General features: G+C 38.5%; 1 protein-coding gene across 1 annotated transcript in view; it reads left to right on the forward strand.

Annotated features, from left to right (window-relative positions):
• The window catches only part of ltk (leukocyte receptor tyrosine kinase), a 51,494-nt gene extending 41,714 nt beyond the window's left edge, over positions 1-9,780 (forward strand). The window contains exons 20-29 of the mRNA XM_032547625.1: positions 2,424-2,610; positions 2,857-2,947; positions 3,222-3,286; positions 4,636-4,765; positions 4,835-4,932; positions 5,517-5,609; positions 5,806-5,907; positions 6,867-7,001; positions 7,910-8,000; positions 8,695-9,780. Coding sequence (XP_032403516.1) covers positions 2,424-2,610; positions 2,857-2,947; positions 3,222-3,286; positions 4,636-4,765; positions 4,835-4,932; positions 5,517-5,609; positions 5,806-5,907; positions 6,867-7,001; positions 7,910-8,000; positions 8,695-9,660 — 1,958 coding nt within the window. The 3' untranslated portion in view covers positions 9,661-9,780. The remainder of the gene's footprint in view (positions 1-2,423; positions 2,611-2,856; positions 2,948-3,221; positions 3,287-4,635; positions 4,766-4,834; positions 4,933-5,516; positions 5,610-5,805; positions 5,908-6,866; positions 7,002-7,909; positions 8,001-8,694) is intronic.
• Positions 9,781-12,210: the final 2,430 nt, after the last annotated feature.

Here is a 12,210-nt window from a genome sequence, read left to right on the forward strand (position 1 = left end):
ACTTCAACATATTTTTACTCAAGTAAAAGTAAAAAGTAGCCGTAAGAGTCAAAAAGTACTTGGTAAAAAGTCTACTCAAGTATTGAGTGACTGATCAAATGAATCTCTTAATATTCAAAAATTACACAGAGGGATCAAATTATAAAAATAAGTGGAAATTTTGTATTTTAAAGACAAAAATGACAATAATTCATATAAGTAACAAAAAATAACAAAATCAGGCAACAGAAAATGTTTCCAAATCAGTTTCTTTCAATAAAAAACTGATGAAACTTTAACAAAAACTGCAGGTGTGTGTCTGGTGGATTTTTGGTTAAAACATGTTTATTTTTCATTCAGTGGGAAGAAAATCCAGAAATTTTACCCAAGAAAGAGCAGAAATAGTTCATAATAAAATTACTAAAGTAAAAGTAAAAAGTACAGCATAATAATACTCCTACAAGTAACTTTTTCAAAAAACTTTACTCAAATAAATTCTAACTAGTTACCAGATATTTGCAGTAGAAACTAGAGTGAAAATCCCTGGTAAGATTTTGTATTTTTGCGGTGTTCACATAAAATATTATAAGAAAAGTTACATTTAAAACAAATAAAGACAACAGATTAAATACTTATAGACGTCTCAAAGCAAAACTGTGAAATTTAATCCAGATTATGTATATTTTTAATGGAGTTTAACCTAACAACTTGCAGCTGTTAATGGATTAAAATTGGCTTGAGGGGGAAAATCACATCACACTTTTCTGTTTTTATTTTGCAAAAAAACCCATCATGCACAACTACATTTTCTGTAAAACACACAGAGGTTTGCGTTTGTAACACGGCAAACTGAGAAGTACCAGACCAAGGTTGTTTTTTTTTTAATTAGTCTAATATGTTTATAAAAATCATTTTATGAATAAAAAGAAACTCATCCTTCATTTTGTTCAGCTAAAACTGGAACAATTGGAAATTAAAATTAAAAATGGGTTGAAGAGGGCTTCAGGAAGAGGTGTTTGATTGAAAACTGAGTGTTTGAGTGATGTTTTTAACCAGCTGCATTGTGGGTAAATCTGTGCGCCTGTAAGTAAATAAAGCAGGGAGTAAATGACAGATATTTCTTTAAAGTTTTGAGCCGTTTTATGAATCAGTGGCTGTTAAAAGCAGCAGGAAATCCTCACGTTCCCTTAAGCTTTATGGTGTCTCTCCACCTGAGCTCTCCCCCATGCAGGGAGGTAGTCTGTGCCCTGGGTGCTCCTCCTCCTCCTCCTCCTCTTCCTCTTCCTCCCGTCCTGCCTTTTCCTCCTCATTTCACCTCCTTCCCGTCCTTACCTCCACCCCTCCTCCCGAGTCCCCAGCATCTGCACCGGGCGATGGCTCGACGGCTCCTCCTTCCCCGCACGCCACTCCCCCTCCCTGGCAGACTACCAACCTGCATCGGGGACGTGGGCTGCCCCTCCACGGCGGGTGAGTCCAACCTCACAGGGACAAAGGCGAGTAGGAGCGCTAACCGAGGAGAAACCATCCCACATAGCTCTAATGCTCTATACACTGAAAAAACACAAAATATTACCAAAATATTTGGTTTATTCTAGAGGAAATATCTAAACCATGTGGCCCTACAGATTCTAGACTAAACACTAAGTGTACTTAAATCTTAGTTTTTATGTGTTTACTGCCAAATTATATCAATCAGTTCCTCCAGCTTCTTGCGAATTATCATGAAACTGCATCACCAAATCCCTGCACTTTTTAGCGCTAATACATAATTGGGAGTTTATTGCAGATTTTTCTCAAAGGTGCCTCATCCTCAGATTATAGGCGCCTATTCAGCGAGTGATAAAAAGTCACATTTACTGTCATAAATAAGCACAAATATTTCCAAATTAGTACCACAAACACTTTGATTTTTATTACAAAAAATCATGAAATCCTGCAGGGACTGAATAGATGTTTAATAATAATATTGCATTTTAAGAATTCATTGATATTTTTAACAGTTTGTGAACAGGTTTTATCAACACATCCTGGCACAACCGGCCGTTTAAGAGCCTTCATGATCTGGATTTGACCCAAAACGAAAATGAGTTTGACACCCCTAATCTAAACTAACTTAAAAAGCTCCTATCTCTTGCTGAAAAGTTACTTGTAAGTTAGTTTTGCTTTTATTTCAAGTGTAATGAGGTATTTGGACTAAAATCTAACCAAAACAACTTGGTAGCATTTTGTGTTTTTGCAGTGTATTTGATGTTAAATTGGCTTGATACCCTCCTGTGTCTCTACGACGCGGCTTGATTTCTCCTTGCGTTAACGCTCCTACCCGGGCAGATCAGAGGCTGCCTCTGCAGCTCTGGGCTCCCAGAGAAAGTCCGGGTTTGGACTTTTCTAAAAGCTCCGAAGTAAAAGTAACGATGTTTATCGTCTGGTTCTGCTTCTGTCTGCAGTGTGGCACCGCAGGAAGAACGACCTGCATGCTGTAAGGCGGCGTCTGCAGAGCCCAGAGTACAAGCTGAGCAAGATCCGCTCCTCCACCATCATGACCGACTACAACCCCAACTACTGCTTCGCAGGCAAGGCCGCGTCGCTCAGCGACCTGAAGGAGGTTCCACGCAAGAACATCACCCTGCTCAGGTTCTGATCCACACACCAACATTTTGGGGGACAGGTGCTCAAGTGGGAAATTTTTGATTGCTACTTTTGGACAATTGTCTTAATCTCACACACTCACAAGAAAATGCATTCTTTTTGCTTTGAAGTTAGCTTAAATTATGCAAAATTCACATGTTCATGTGTTTCTGTAGATCTCTGCTGCTTCTAAAAACAACTGATTATTTTTAGTTTCAGTTTCTTATAAAAGTTTTTGTTTTGTTCTCTCAGGGCTCTCGGTCATGGCGCTTTCGGTGAAGTCTACGAGGGACAAATTCTTGGAATGAGCGCCGATGGCAGCCCCATGCAGGTGGCAATAAAGGTCAGCGAAAACCGAAGGTTTATCTTTGATAAATCCACATGGACATGCTCCAAAAAACAACAAGTTTTTAGGAAGAATTTTGTAAAACAAAATCCCAGTTGTGCACCAACTGAGTGAATATTTGTCAAGATATCCACTCAGGTCCAGAGCAATGAAAGGGGGAAGTTGGTCTCTGCAGGATGTTGCCAGCCTTTCTGCGCTCTGCTGATTAGGTTCTGTTATCCGGACTCCTTTGACAATAGCAGTAATGCTGCTCTGATTCTGTCGGCTGCAGACGCTTCCAGAGATTTGCTCCGAGCAGGACGAAATGGACTTCCTGATGGAGGCTCTGATTATGAGGTGAGCCTGGCAGAACATTTACCCACTGAGGTGAAAGCTTTATCACTCACTTCACGCTGCGCCAACATTTTAATGTTGTTGTTTTTTTTGACAGTGCACTGATTCAGTATTATTAATATTATGGCCAGAAATCATCAACTAACTATAATTCTAATACAAAGTGTAGTCATCCTTGTAAAATATAATCAAGACAATGATAATTTGTTGGTTTCTGACCAATAACTATCAACATTTTATTAAATTCAGCTAATTGAAATAATATGAAAGCACCTTTCTGTTTTATTAAGGGATTCTGTTCTTTGCCGATTTTCTTTTAATTAAGGTAAAGCCTTACAAATTGAAATATTATTGCAGCAAAAAATGTTTTTGCGTTCTCTTTCCTCCCTTGAATATGTAAAACAAAAGTTTGAGATTATGCTTCATGCTGTAATTTTTGTACATAAAAATAAATCAATTTCATAGTAAGTATAACCACATCTACCCAATGACTTTTACTCAAATTAACAAAAGTCTTCTTTTAATTACTTTAATAGACTTTGACTAAACACAAGAAGTGTTTTCTATGGCAGGGCCATTGTAGATAGAAAAAAGGAAGAAATTTCCACCAAAAACCTCAGGAATGTTTTTGATTAATCTCAGAAATTTTCAAGAAAAAAAATGTGGAAATTTCTGAGCTCCAAAAGTCAAAAGAAAGTTTGCGAGAAAGAAACTCAGAAATGTTTGACTTTTGAACCTTCCCACATTTCCAACATTTCCACGTTATTTCTAGAAAAATTCTGAGATTAATCTCAAAATTTATAGTTTTTTATTTTTTGGCAAACTCCGCTCCCCCGTAAACAGGCCTCATAGTTTTCAAGTGACCAACATTTTGTCTTTGTTGATAAGAATCGACAAAACAATCAACAATCTGGTTTTCTGGGGTTTTTTTCCCAATCAAGCAAGTAAGAACTATCAAACCAGACCTTTTTTAAGTTCAATTAACAACTTTGAAAAACTTTGTTCAACGTTTGAACAACTTTGGTCCAAACTCCTGTGAAACGGAGCGGTGCCGCTTGAATGTGGTGATTTATTTTGATCTCACCACAATTAGCCCAATGTGTTCATCGAAACTTTAGAATTGTATTTTTTCCCCTTTATAGATTTAAAAAAGGTTGTAAAGGTTACATGTTAAACACATTTTCATTTTAGTCTAATTTTTTTTACACCAGAAATGTGTATTTTACATCCATTTCATGCTTTGATTTCAGGAATTGAGCAAAATCAATTATATAGTCCTTAATAAAGCTTCTGCTCGCACTTACCTCTTCTCAACCAAACGCCTTTTTTTTCTCCACCTTTTGTCCTCACAGTAAGTTCAGCCACCTGAACATCGTGCGCTGCGTCGGCGTCAGTCTAAACATCCTGCCTCGCTTCATTCTGCTGGAACTGATGACCGGCGGAGACATGAAAAGCTTCCTGAGGCAGAACAGGCCGCGAGCGGTACAGCAGCTCTGCATGGTTTTTATCTGTACGTTTGGCCCATGCTGACCGGAGCTGTGCCGTTTCCAGGGCCAGACCTTTTCTCTCACCATGCGGGATCTGCTGCAGATGGCCAGAGACATCGCCTGCGGGTGTCGATACCTGGAGGAGAACCAGTTCATCCACAGGTCTAGACTCATGATCAGTTAGAGTAAAACTCAAACCAAAAAAAAAAAATTATTTTCTGTCATATTTTGATAAAACAGACGGGTAAGGAAGGTTGCAGAGGAGTAATGAGTCTTGTCAGAAGTTTCTATCCACTCCTAAATATTTGGTTAATTTTTATCGATTCATCTGAATCGCTCTTTTTATAAGCAATTTCACAAAAAAAGTAGTTTTGGTCTAGTTTTTAGTGCAAATATCTTACTTCTTCTTTTACATTTTTCTTTTTTTACAAGAAAAATGTCAGAGAATATTGCCTACTAGCATAAGCTAATGCTAATGTTAGCCACAAAGTGTAAAGAAAGTAAAACTCACCTTCGTATATGTGAATGTATAACAAGGCGAACATCTTAAAACCTTTCTCCAGATTACTTGTTGGGGCTTTGGATCGATGTACATCATTAATTGTTACCTTGGACAAACACCCAGTGTAAAGTGGCATTTTCAATAGACCGGAAACAAATGTGGAAGCTGACATGCAAAGAGCCCATTGCTTTGCTACATTGTATTTTTATTTTTAAACTTCTGACTGCATTTGTTGTTTTCTCAGAGACATTGCTGCCAGGAATTGCCTGCTTACCTGCGCCGGGCCAGACAGAGTGGCTAAGATCGGAGACTTTGGCATGGCCCGAGACATTTACAGGTTTGAATCTGCGAGATCCACTCTGATTATGCAGCAAAGCACCATCATGTGTTTCCGGGGAGCAAAAATTATCCTGATGGAGGCCTTGTTGGAATAATTGGAAACTAAATCTAATTTTCCCACAATTGGGCCAAATGTGGAGTACATGACCTTGTGCTTCAAACTGATGCTAAACAGAGAAAACTGTTTTTCTCAGGGCGAGTTACTACAGGAAAGGTGGCCGAGCCATGCTGCCAGTCAAATGGATGCCACCAGAGGCCTTCATGGAGGGAATCTTCACCTGCAAGACCGACACCTGGTATGCAGGAATCCACTGAGCAACACACCTTTATGTCAGATTGATTTAAAAAAAAGGTTACGCAAAGCTGAAAACTAATTATGTGAATTATTTTAAACCGAGTTGCATTGTGTTAGTGGAGTTTGCAAACATATATTATTGATCTAACAGGATTATTTAAATACATTTAATTCCTTGAAGCTGCAGTATGTAACTTTTATTTAAAAATATGTTTTTTTGATTATTTAAATGACACCAGTCAAGACAAAATGAAACGGATAATCTGTGAAAAGATCAAGCTCTTCCACTTGCTCGCAAAAACAACCAATCAGAGCCAGGAGGAGGGTCTTATCGCTGTCAATCAACCGTGTGGAGACACTGCTAAATGTACTAACAATGGAGAAACAACTTACCAGTCCAGGAAAACGGTTTATCTGCCATGCTAACTAAGATTAGCATTCATGGTAGGCTCTGCTAACAAGAAGAATCAGTAGCATAGCAGACAGCAGAGAGGAGGTGGGTAAGGCACGGGGAGCGGCATGTAAACAAGCATGATTGACAGCGACTAGACCCTCCTCCTGACTCTGATTGGTTGTTTTTTAGTTAGCAGAGGAGCTTAATTTTTTTTTACCATACTGTCAGACACAGTAAAAGTTTTAACAAATATTTTTTTAAAAAAATAAATAAATTAAAGTTACATACTGCAGCTTTAAGCTTTGAAAATTATTTTTATTTGCCATCATGAGTGCTGGCTGCACTTCTAAATTTAGGAAGTGGCTTAGATTAATTGGTTTAATCCCTTTAAAGATTCTCATTATATTTCCTGATTGAACCTTTTATTCTGGCATAAGAAGTGACAACTTTTATAAGCTACTCAAACTTACTTCTGATTTCCTTAATGTCTAAATGAGGAGTGAAGCTGGAAAAGTTTCTGAAATCAAAACAATCCTCCCATTGATGATCTGTGTCTCCCCCTGCAGGTCATTCGGAGTACTGCTCTGGGAAATCCTGTCTCTGGGCTACATGCCTTACCCCTGTAAAACCAACCAGGAGGTTCTGGAGTTTGTCACCAGCGGAGGCAGAATGGATCCGCCAAAGGGCTGTCCAGGCCCTGTGTACGTTTAAGATCTTTCCAAATGATTATTAAATCTCTTGGTTCCAATTTTAGTTCATTTTTCCTCTGAAAAAGCCTCAAGTTCAACAACGTTTGACGGTTTTTGTTTTAATTTAACCTTAGTTCATAAGAAATGTCAAATTTTATTAGGTCTAAATAAATAAAAAAGTGTGAAGTAGAATCTAATTTACTCTAATACAGCGGTGTCCAAAGTGTGGCCCGGGGGCCATTTTCTGGTCCTTGAAACGATTTTGGTCGGCCCCCCGATCACAAGTCAAGAAAGGTACAAATTTGATAACCCCAAAAACTTTGGAAATAGTCTGTTTTTCTTTTAATAATGCAACCGGTTTTTTTATGTTTTGGATCATTAAGGATTTATTGTTTTCATAAATATGTTATCAATTTATTGAATTTTGTGGCACGCCAGTACTTTAAATTTCCCAGTTTTGGCCACAGGGGCAAATAAAAATCCTGAGAGTTGAATATTATTTAAAAAGTGTTTGTTTCATGGTCAAGGCTTGTATTTAAATCAGAATTACATGCTGTGCTTGAAAATCCTCCAACATGGCTGAGTAAAAAACATTCCTTTAAAGAAGAGTTGGCCAAAATTCCTCCACTTTAATGTAAAACACTCATAGCCAACTGGAGCATTACTTAGTGGCAGATTATGGTGGAGAAACAGTTATTAGGTTTAGGGGCAATTATATTTTCACACAGGACCAGTTTGGTTGGGATAGATAGAAGCATTTAAATGTGAAAAAAGGTAAAAACAGAAGAAATACTTTACTTTTCAAAAGCACTGTATATTCTGAAGATTTCAGTATGAGGAACAAGAAGTTTAAAATCATAAAATGATAAGAACGAAACATTTTGAGTTTAGTTGATCAGTTGGCGTCTTTTGTTTTTTAGCTACCGGCTTATGACCCAGTGTTGGCAGCATTGTCCTGATCACCGGCCCAATTTCGCCACAATCCTGGAGAGAATTAAATACTGCACTCAGGTACATCTCTTCTTCTAAGCATATTACTTGTTAGTTTCTTTTCCTCTGAGGTCGTTAAGGCAAAGCCGCTCAGACTTTTTAATGTAACTTCCAAAGTTGTGCATTTTAAATGATGAATATATTTTTAGCAATCTATTGATTGTTCTATGAGTCTCCACCATCCATCCATCTATCCATCCATCCATCCATAACTTTACATAGCTAGCTAGATAGCGTGATGTAGCTGAAATACGATAGATAGATAGATAGATAGATAGATAGATAGATAGATAGATAGATAGATAGATAGAGTGGTGTAGCTACATAGCTAATTAGATAGCTATGTAGCTTTCTATTAATCTAGCTAGAGTGATGTAGCTGAAATATGTCACTCTAGCTAGTTAGATAGCTATGTAAGTACATAGCTATCTAACTAGCTATGTACTTACATAGCTATCTAGCTATCTACAAAGCTAGCTATTTAGCTATGCAGCTGTCTATCTAGCCAGCTAGCTAGAGTGACATCGATAAAGAGGACAGGTACCTATCTTTAACTATCACTGTTGGTTCCAGTAGAACATGCATAAATATGCATTTGAAGATCTGCTTCATCTATCAAGGTAGCCAGCTATCTGGTTAGCTAGACTCATTACTAGATGAATGGATGGATATTTAGATGAAATAATTAGATCTGCATGTATCATTTTCCTCTCAGGACCCTGATGTGATAAATACCCCTCTGCCTGTTGAATATGGCCCCAACACAGACGATGATGGCGGAACGGTGATGCGTCCCACTGCCCCCAACTCCACCAGTCTCACTCCTTTACTGGTGTCCCGCCCTGTTTGCAAGGACTCACCCTCCCAGCTCGGTTTCTCCCCCAAGGGCTTCAGTCCCCCAGTCCCTCCACCGCAGCCCACCAAACCTCGCCTTCTGCTACAGAGAACCCAACCGGTCCACCAGGAAGTGACTTCCTGCTGTGAAATGCTGGAGCCATCCTGGGCTGAAACCGTTCCTGCTCCTGGTTTGTCATCCGTAGCAAACTCTCTGCATCCGGAACCTCCTCATCACCGTCCCTGCTCCAGAAACAGCTCGTCCTCAGGGAGCCAGAGGCTGAAAAACAAGACCAAGAACCTTTGGAACCCAACATACGGCTCCTGGGTCCTCGAAAGCTTTCGGGCGAAGAAAACGCTGGCTCAAACTCAGTCTATGCCGCTCTCTTGCAATTCGACTGAGGAGAACAACAAAGCTGTTTGCGACGGAACCAGCAGCACCTACCTCAGTCCAGCTTGTCAAGTCCAAGCTGCCCCAACCACCTTGACAGGAGGCAGCTCTAAAGCCAGGTTGGACCTGGCTAAACTCCACAGCTTCCCCTGTGGGAACGTCAACTTTGCCTATGATGAGCAGAGCTACGAGGCAGAGAGCCTGCCGCTGGCGAAGCCCAAAGCCTCAGAAGCCATCACATGCAGCATCAGTCCGCCGAGCGTCTCACCGGGAACCGGCCTGGGTCTGGCGCTGGGATTCAGCACCGCCTCAGCTTGTATGCCCAAACTTCTGCTGAAACGTCACGCCAGCTACGGACACGAGGACGTCAGGAGGCACGCTAAAACAGAGAAGCTCAGCCGCGACCGGGACTCTGGCTTTTCTCTGTCTGAGGACCTGAGTGTCGCTCACATCTAGAAATCAGCATGTGGCAACAGACTTTGAATCTGATGAAATACGTCAGCTGGACGACGAGCTCTGCAAAGATGAAATGACTGCAGCTCCTGATATGCTGGAAAACCCAATGAAATGCTGACATTCACACAAACACATCTCTGTACCTTAAAGGTGACCTATTATACTTCCTTGAACAGGTTATGATTGGTCTATGGCCTATACAAAACTTGTTCATTACATTTTTTGCACCAAATCATTCTTAGATTCTTAGAATGATATGGAAAAGGCTGCAAACAGAGGCACAATTACACCATAGTACATGTTTGAAAAGCAGAAGTGGAGCCTCCTGCACAACCCATAAGAATGTAGCAAGTGGTTTCTGGATGGTAAGTCAACGACAAAACACTTGTCTTTTCCAGCAGCCATTGTACAGCCCATACAGTTGCTAGGTAACCGCGCAGTGCCTGTCGACTGCGACTCGACATTCGGGAGGTTTTTTGAAACAACTCACTTCCCAGACACCAAAAAATAACAATTTATTTCCAAAAAATGGCTCTGTGGATTTTTTAAGTGCTTCGAAGCAAACAGAAGTGTAAAAACATGCAAAAAATAAAGTTAGCATAACAGGTCGCCTTTCAGACAGAGTCCGTTGTGTGCTTAGCGCCCCCTTTTGGGCTTCTGGTGCAGAGGTAGCCAAACACTGATGCTGAGATATTTTCACTGCTACCTTGTTATCTTTTTATCCTGCTGTAGTTTCATGAATGCTTTGACAGAAGTGTGTTCATATTAATATCTGTTTAACCTCAAGCGAAGGACTTTTTAAAGAAGATTTGTTTTAGGAAATACCGACATCTAGTGGCCAAAAAGGAGATTGCTGCAATCTAGCCCCAACTTTGATTGATTGATTTTAATCTCAACACAAATAAAAATACCCTAAAAAAAACTAGCAGCATCATGGAAAAAGTTATTTTTTTAAAATTTTTTTTTAAACAAATAGATTCCAGACAAAATGCAACTTTTCTTTATTTTTTCTATTGCTTCATTTTGCTACCTTACGTTACTTATTGAGAAAATTTATTTTTTATGTTTAATTTTAATCAACATAAACACAAACTTAATTTCTTCTTATTTTTACGTTATATAAATTACAAGCTTCCTTCTCGCCTCCTTTCCCTTACGTAATGTGAACTTTTGATGACTGCAGTCACATCTTTTTACTCTTTCCCTAAAGATTTTTTGTCCTTTTTTGATCCATTAATGTTTCAGATAATGTTATAATCAGAAAGAATAAAGTTTATGAAAGCAACTCTACTTAGATCTGCACCTGGGTTTATATTTCGGTGCTTTTCCTCCTGTTAAAACCCTTTTTCACCTCCAGTCAGACGTTTACATCCACTTGTTATCATCAGGGATGTCCAGCTAATTCTGAGCTTTTAATTTCTGACATGAAACTGTGATTATTTAAAAAAAATTAAAAAGTTAAAGTTGATATTTAAAAGCTTAGTACACCCTAAAAATGATCAAGCATGGTAGTGGTAGTATTATTCTGTGGGACTGTGTCACTGCTGGTTTTACTGGTGCCTTGAAAGAATGTCAAGTCAACTTTATAATTACTCAAACAATTTAAACATTGTTTTTAAAACTTCACATTAGAATGTTGGCTTTGACCGGAAATAACAAATTTATTCAACCATTAATAAAATATATTTAACGAGCTCCTCCTTCTTGGCTCACTGTTTTGTGATTTACAAATTAATGACTGGACTTTGACTAGGACTTTGCAGCTGTGAACGTTTTAATTCCTGCCGTTAGAAATGTGGAGGGTGTAACACCTGCGATCATCCAGCAGGGGGCGGCAGGTGTTCGTATTTTAACATGACGTCAGTATTTTTATTTTTATTGTCTGTTTATCTTTTTTGTACCACATTTTAACTGTAAACTGCTGTAGTTTTTGTTGACTATTTTTATTATAAGATATTCAAAACTGTTTCAATTGTCTCATTGTAATTTTTTAATTATTATTATTAACAAAAACCCTCAAAACAAAGAATGCTGCAACTGAGCAGAGATTAATTTACTTATAATAAAAATATTTTTAATGTTTTTTTTTCCTAGTCTTGGCCAGTAGGCGTCTCTTGTTAGCTTAATGCAGCTGTGAAAATCTTTATTTTTATACTCACCTCTGTACACTGGACTAACCCTTTACATTTCGTACGTCGTTTTATTGTTAATGTTGACACTGTAGTGAATCACTGCCATTTACCTTTTGAATTTTTTGTTTTATGTGGCAAATTAATTAGTTTTATCATTTATAGCCTCAACTGTTTCTCTCATGTATGTTATAATTTGTTGAATTTTGTATAAATTGTGCTCAGGCTTGCTAATATTAGTGTCTTAATTTACAGCTGCTGACTCATAAATAAAGTATTTAAGAATCTGTAAACGTGCCGGTAAATCCCTTTCTACATCCCTTTCTTCTTTTAAAAAACTGTTAAATAGATATTTAACTATTTAAAACATTATCTTAAATGTAGGTGTGATCCTAATAATATCAAATATAAAGTGAATTCA

Source organism: Xiphophorus hellerii, chromosome 19 (assembly GCF_003331165.1).
Source record: "Xiphophorus hellerii strain 12219 chromosome 19, Xiphophorus_hellerii-4.1, whole genome shotgun sequence".
Taxonomy (NCBI): domain Eukaryota; kingdom Metazoa; phylum Chordata; class Actinopteri; order Cyprinodontiformes; family Poeciliidae; genus Xiphophorus; species Xiphophorus hellerii.